Here is a 7,572-nt window from a genome sequence, read left to right as displayed (position 1 = left end):
AGTGCATCATTCAAAGTAAACAAATAATAAGAAATGCAGCATTTGATCAAACAAAATACAACAAGTAACAAAATTTCCCAACAACTGAAGAATTTGTTGCAACAAATGCTGTAACTATTGCAACAAGTGAATAGGTTGTTGCAACAGATTCTTCAATTGTTGAATAAGTGATTAAGATGCTGGATATCTTCTACAAACACAACCAAATAACTCAAGCAATATCTAACGATTTATAGTTGTTGCAACATATTGTATACTTGTTGCAACAAGTGTATAACTTGTTGCAACAACCATAAATTTGTTGGACATCTTCCACAAACGAACCAAAAAGCAAGCTAAGTCCAATGATTTGTAGTTATTGCAACATATTGTATACTTGTTCCAACAAGTATATAACTTGTTGCAACAACTAAAAATCATTGATATCTTCTACAAACGGAACTAAAAAAGCAAGAAGCTATGTCCAACATTTGTAGTTGTTGCAACATATTGTACTTGTTGCAACAATCTGATACTTGTTGCAACAACTAAAAATTTGTTGGATATCTTCTATAACCAAAACCAAAAAACTAAAGCTATGTTCAACAGATTTGTAGTTGTTGCCACATATTGTATACTTGTTGCAATAAGTGTATAACTTGTTGCAACAATTAAAAATCTGTAGGATATCTTCTACAAACAGAACCAAAATACTGAAGTTATGTCCAATAGATTTGTAGTTATTACAACATATTATCTACTTGTTGGCACAAGTGTAGAAATTATTACAACAACTAAAAATCTGTTGGACATAGCTTCTATAAACAGAACCAGATAAATACTAGGACAAGAACAAAAAAACCATCTGTTGGATATCTACTCCTAAACCCTGAACCATACCAGGACAACAACAGAAAAAAACCATTTATTCACTACAAACACATAACAATAACAACAACAATAACAGCAACAAGATGGATTTTATCCAAGCTTTTCCTAAACACTGAACCAAAACAAAACAACAAACATCTACTTCCAAGACAACATCAACACCATCTACTACATACACACAATCATACAAGTTAAACAAAATACACCAAATGTATGTGCAATAATTGTTCACATAATTGTTTATACTTTCTTTTCCTAAACCATACCATAACGGGACAACACCAACACCAACACCAACATCAACACCAACACTAACACCAACAACAGTATTTCACGACAAAATACACTAAATAGAGGTTTTTAAAGCAAGCAACCTCAGCAAATGTCTGCAACTGTCAAACAAGTGTTGAAGTTGCTGCAGCAACTTACTCATCTGTTCGAAAAAGTCAACAAGATTGCAAGCCATTTTTTCAAAATCTTAAGGAGAACAAGAATAAAAACATCACAAAAAACCATAATTTGACAACAACGTACGCTATTTACAAATGCAAAAATCCCAACAAGTCAAACAAATACCCCAAATAAGGGTTTCTCGAACAAGGAACAACAAAATAAACAACATTGAAGACAAACCCATGTTCTTCTTCTTCTTTTTCTACAACCAAAATTATCAATTTCTACCAAATAACTTTTGGAACAAGTGAAACAAAAACTTTACCTTGATATTAAAGGAGAAGCAGCGACACCTATAGACGAGGGTGAAAAAGAAGATGACAAGAAAAGAGGAGAGATGAGAGACGTCGAAGTGAAGGAGATTAACTATTTGCTTGGGAGTTTTGATTTTGAAATATGGAAGAAGTGCGAGAGAGTTGTGGGGAGGGAACGGTTTAGGATATTTTGAATAATGGGTGGGTGTTTTGAGTTTCTTTGTATTTTGTAAAAAATTAAGAAGTTTAAAAAATTATATTTTGGACCCCAATCTTCTTAATCCCAAATTTAATTGCGTTTTGATGTGAGGTGAGCCCCACACGTCACCTTTGGTAATTCCAAGACTTTTTAGCCACCTTGAGTTAATTTTTCGAGCTAACTTATCCTCTTACCTAACTCAAACAACTAACTTCGTCTCTCCCATCTCTCCTGCAAAATCTGTAAACTACAGATAGGGGAGAAGAAGATAATAGTAAGAGTTAAAGCAGCCATTGTTATGGAGAAACTTATCTATTCAACAACACCATTTCCTTCTAAACTCCACTTAAGGCAAAGGCAGCCCTCTCATTCTCTTCTTCCCACTAGAATTCGCCATGTTGATTTTAAACTCCCTTCGCGTCGTGTCAATTCACTCTCATTCAAGTGCCTCAGTGATTCATCTTCATCTAAAACCCAAAATGGGTGTGAGAAAAACCCGTTTGCATTTCCGGGTTTTGCATATGGATCCGGGTCTGACAAGACCCATTTTCTCAAGCAGATTGCTGAAAAGATATCTCACCAAAACAAGGTATAATCCCCTATGTTTCAAAATGTTTTAATACTTATTTTGTACAAAGGATTAACCTAAATAGCCACCCACCCAACTAAAAATAGTCGGCGAATGAATAATGTATGTATAATTCATGTATAATATGTGCATAACGTGTATAATTTATGTATACGGGTTAGGAAAAGTAAACAGTGAATCCGGAAGGCTATTTGTGTAAAGATCCTATAGTCTTTTGCCTAGATTCAAATTTTTTATTTGGTAAAGTTTTAACTTATGTATTAAAAATGTATTCTTTTTCGTTCATTTTGATGTTAGAGATATTGCAGACTATAATTTCTATTATTTAATTCAGGGAATTGAATTTAGCTCCTAAAATCCAGAAAATTCCTTATTGGGTCATTGATAGTGTAATACATTGCCATTAGCAAAAAAATGTCAAACAAATTGGGATGGACCAAGTATTATTTTTGCATCCATGTGAATTACGTGTGTAAAATAATTATTCCAGTTGAAAAATAAAAATGTTCAGCTCCCCTGGTATATTTGAGAAAAGTTAACTAGTATAAACCTTAATTTATTGTCAAGTTTTGCTTTTTAATGGTGTTATCTAGATGACTTTCAAGTGAAGAGTCATAGCGCACGTAGACCAAATGACTAGAAATCTCACATTAAGGGTGTCCATAGTTCGGTTAGGCCGTTCTTGTAACCATTATTTCCAACTAAACCATCAATGGTGGTTTCCTATCATGTGAAAACGTAACTACATATTAACTTTAGTTGTGCCTACTGGTTTCGTTTAAGGTGAACCTCGAGATTAAAAGAGAGAGGGCCGTATGAAACAAAAGGACATGTAAAACAACCTAATTAGCCGAAACAATTACAATTGAACCTTGTGGAAACCATTCATGCACTTCTGTTTTTTTTTTTTTTGGGGGTTGCAGGGATACGTCTGAGCATCTTTCAATCTCTGGAAGAAAACTAAGTCCGCAGTTAAGCTGCAATTTATGTGTTAGGAATGAAAACAAGAGGCACGATAAAATCTTCATAGTCCGTGGGATCCTGATGAAATATTTGTAAATGTAGTATGCATGCCTTCAAGTTTGCTAGATATTCCATCTCTGTCAAAATGTTATGAAATACTTGAAGAGCTTTCCAGTAGATTTTGCTTTAGATCCCAGAAAAAACATCATTAGTTGGTCATTTCTTTTTGCTGGACCTTACATTATTTGATATGCCAACTTTAAAAGGGATTATCTCTCAGTGTCAATGACATTTATTACCTGATTTTATCAATGTATACTGGTTTCTGGGGCTACTAGTTTGCTGCTTCTCGTTGTTGGACCTACAATGGTTGAACTTCAACTTCTGCAGGGAATAATTGCATTATAGTTTTTAGGCATTTTGTTTCACTAATCTGATTTTATCTCTGGTTGTTGTGCCAAATCTGTGCTTGTTGATTGAACCGAATAGTTAAGATTAATAAACAGAATGCTATTTTCTTAGAACATGTTCGCTATCTTATACAATTGACTAGGGGTAGAATTTAAAAGGTGATTAACGATTTTAGGTTCTACTATTTGCTTATGAGGTGTTTTTGTTGCTTGGTTTATGGGGACAGATCATTTGGGTACTTGAAAAAGCATAAAAAGCACTCATCACAATCTGATGTATGCTGACAAATGAGTTATAACATTCTTAAACTTTCACGAAGTTCTCGCACCAGTACTGGATGGTAACTTACCATTTGTAAGTAGGTCAGTGTGGCTTTCTACAGGTTTTTGCTTGTTTCCTGCATTTCTATAATTGCAATTACGGTCTAGAAATATTTCGTCTTTCACTCAAAAACTAGTGACCCACTTAGACTAAATGAAAATGATGGCGGACGAGTTCGCCACCATTTTGCAATACGAACCAAATATCTCTTTACAAGGATTGAATTGCCTTTGAATGCTCTATCTTTGAGTTTTACCATGGAAACATTTTCTGATGTAGTGCCTATGTAGTATAAATAGAAGAACAAATTAGCATTTTGGACATACTCTTTTAACTTTCCTTATATTGATCACATAAAGCATCTGATATTAGGACTGCTTTGGCTTATATCCTTTTGCCAGATTCAATTTGGAAAGAAGTATTTTAAGGGCTCGTTTGGTTGGGAAACAACTTATCCCGGGATAACTAATCCCGGGATTAGTTATTCCACCCTCAAGGTGGGATAAAATAAGGCTACAATCCCGGGATAACTAATCCCGGGATTAGTTATTCCGGATTTTTATTCCAACCAAACATGGGATAAGGAGGCATTAAAATTTTATCCCGGGACTATTTTTGCTTATCCTTCACACCAAACGACCCTAAAGGTGCAGCAACTAGCAATAAATTCAATATTGGAGTTTATTGTTAAATAATGAAAAACAATGAAAACTTTACCTAATTATTCCTCTACTCGTTTGCCGTTTATATTTACTCCATGAAATTTTTATCTACTATTTGAAACAGTAAAACAGAGATATTATTTCCAAAGTCTTAGCTTACAGAATGTCAAGAACTCAATCTATACCATTGTTCAAATAAAACTAATCAAATTATTTGTAAAACAATAGCAAAAAAAAAAAAAAAACAGAGGATAATACCAAATCAAAAGTCATGGAGCATATTTTGCATGTTTACCTCAATAAGTTTTAAATAGAATACTTGGAAATATGTATCTCGATGTGTTAAATTACTAGACCTTCAAGTTGCAACAACGTGACGGTTTTTTTGATAGAAGAATGTCACTTGAATGATTTGTAGAAATGGATATGTAGCATAGCTTTTAAATTTTCTGAATTTCTCAACATTGAAAGCGAGAAGAAAAATAATCTTTGGTAATAAAAAAAGAAGAAAGATAATCTTAAATATCGTAGCATTAAGGATTGGATTGTTACTTATAGAAAAGAACGAAGGTGGTGTCTCTTCAATAATTTATTGTATGGTGTTCTTATCTTATGAGAGTATTGATCGATTTACGAGTAGCTATTCATCTCTATGTAGAAATAGTTTATGCTCAACAGCCTTCTGTTCCAATAGAAACACACCTGCTTCTTTTATATGAAAGTTAGAAACAGTTAACAACTCTATGAAACTGCAATATTGACATCAAGATGATGCCAATAGTAGAGAGCTTTTAGCATAATCAGCAAATACACTTGTCAAACCTGTCGGATAAACCACTAGGAAGTTGAACCCGGGGTTTACAGAGAGGTTCACCTAGCTGTGGTGTAACTTAGCAATTTTCAGTACAGTCAAACTTCTCTATGACGGTATCATTTGTTCCGATATATTTTGGCTGCTATAGAGAATTATGTTATAGAGAACATATAATATGACATAACATGAAAGATCAGTTCCAAAAAAAGAACATGGTTGTTATAGTGAAATGTTGTAGAGGATGACTATTATAGAGAGGTCTGACTGTATACAGTTTTTCAATTAATTATTCAGCTGCATAGCATACATTGAATTTCATAGCATGAGGTAACTGACTAGTAAAGGCCATTGATGGTCCATGCATTACAATTTGCTTCTACAAGCCTCAGCATATCTTGTGTTTGATATGATTCCATTCAGGTCCTTTCTGCAAGCACCATAGTTCTTGTGTCAGCCGTGTTTCTTATGCTCATCCATCCGGTCATTGTTTCACCAGCTTTTGCTAGTTTTGCTAATGCTGGAGGGCCGGCTGCAGCAGCACTGGGGAGTCGGTTTGTTCGTAATGAACTACTAAGCAGTGCATGGACTGGTTTCTTTGCTGGTTGCCTACACACCCTATCAGGTCCTGACCATCTTGCTGCTTTGGCTCCTTTATCAATAGGCCGCACAAGGATGGAGAGTGCAGCAGTGGGAGCCCTCTGGGGCTGTGGTCATGATGCTGGACAGTTGATTTTTGGCCTGTTGTTTCTGCTCTTAAAGGACCGACTCCACATTGAAGTTATTCGTACATGGGGAACAAGGGTAGTAGGCTTCACCCTTCTTGTTATTGGAGCAATGGGAATTAAGGAAGCGTCTGAAGTTCATTCAGCCTTTGCCCTGGAAAATGGTGAAGGCATTGATACTCCAGTTATCGGGAAGAAAAAGAAAGTGGGAGTTGCAACTTTTGCGACTGGCATTGTCCACGGGCTACAACCTGATGCACTGTTGATTATCCTTCCGGCGCTTGCTTTGCCTTCTCGGTTGGCTGGTGCAGCCTTCTTGGGTATGTTTTTGGTTGGAACTGTTATGGCGATGGGAAGCTATACTGTGTTTATAGGCTCATGTAGTCAAGCATTGAAGGATAGGATTCCTAGAATTACAGAGAAGCTTACTTGGGCTTCTTCCCTTATTGCAATTGGTTTAGGTCTTGCTATTATCATCAGCCAATTTTTTGGTTTTAGCTTGTATTAATTGGAATCTGGCCTTTCATTTGTTTATCTTCAATATTAGTTGATGTATTTTTATGAGGATATGTCTTTTTGAGTGAAGATTCATCTTAATGAGCAGTAGCCATTTTTGCTATGAATTTGGCTTGGGTAGCATTCACTATCCTTTGATATATTGTTCTCTTCCAACTCCCCATTTTTAACTCATGTTTATTTATGGAGGGGTTTGATGATGTTTACAAAAGCAGCCTAGATGGCAAGTAGCGTGGCAAACATGGTGGGGCAGGTCAAGCCTTTAACAGCAAAATTTCCAATCCTCCACAGCAATTTAGGGGTGTGCATTCGCTTTCCGGTTCAGTTTTATATTATTTGGTTTTTCGGTATTCAGTTTCTAAAAGGTACAACCCAATCCGAACCAAAACAACTTTGGTTTGTTTCGGCTTCTCTCTTTTCGGTTTGGTTATTCGGTTGCGTCATATAAGTTAATTAACATAATCGAATAGTTATATTTGAATGGCAAAAAAAAACAAATATTATAGAGAATGAGAAGTAATCATGTCAAATCTCTTAAATATATTTTTTAATATAAGTCACGGCAAATTTTGAAACACAATAGTTAAAAAGTATATAAATACATGTTCATAACCTAAAGATTGAGAATGAGTCATTTTATGTTCTCATATAAATAGGCCACTAAGAAAGGTTGAAAGTGGTAAACATTCAAACTCAAACTCCCATAAGTAATAATTCGATTTTTATTTTTTTAAATCCGAAACCGAACGAAGAAAAAGAAATTTAAAATTTCTCAATCCTAAACCAAACCAAAAAACC

The 7,572-nt window shown here is 35.0% G+C and overlaps 1 protein-coding gene across 1 annotated transcript; it reads left to right on the top strand.

Annotated features, from left to right (window-relative positions):
* Nucleotides 1–1,997: 1,997 nt before the first annotated feature.
* LOC132057550 (chloroplast protein FOR GROWTH AND FERTILITY 2-like) lies at nucleotides 1,998–6,881 on the top strand. Its single transcript, XM_059450188.1, has 2 exons — nucleotides 1,998–2,365; nucleotides 5,957–6,881. The coding sequence occupies exons 1-2, from the start codon at nucleotides 2,075–2,077 to the stop codon at nucleotides 6,764–6,766; spliced, it is 1,101 nt and encodes a 366-aa protein (XP_059306171.1). The 5' UTR covers nucleotides 1,998–2,074; the 3' UTR covers nucleotides 6,767–6,881.
* The last annotated feature ends 691 nt before the right edge of the window (nucleotides 6,882–7,572 follow it).

Source organism: Lycium ferocissimum, chromosome 1, assembly GCF_029784015.1.
Source record: "Lycium ferocissimum isolate CSIRO_LF1 chromosome 1, AGI_CSIRO_Lferr_CH_V1, whole genome shotgun sequence".
Classification (NCBI taxonomy): Eukaryota; Viridiplantae; Streptophyta; class Magnoliopsida; order Solanales; family Solanaceae; genus Lycium; species Lycium ferocissimum.
Note: the sequence above shows the minus strand (reverse complement) of the source record. Positions and strands in the feature narration are given on the sequence as shown.

Excerpts from the sequence above, each read along its gene's own strand:
- LOC132057550 (XM_059450188.1), top strand. The coding sequence starts at position 2,075 with ATGGAGAAACTTATCTATTCAACAACACCATTTCCTTCTAAACTCCAC. Across the intron at positions 2,366-5,956 it reads AGATATCTCACCAAAACAAG|GTCCTTTCTGCAAGCACCAT; the intron begins GTATAATCCCCT and ends GATTCCATTCAG.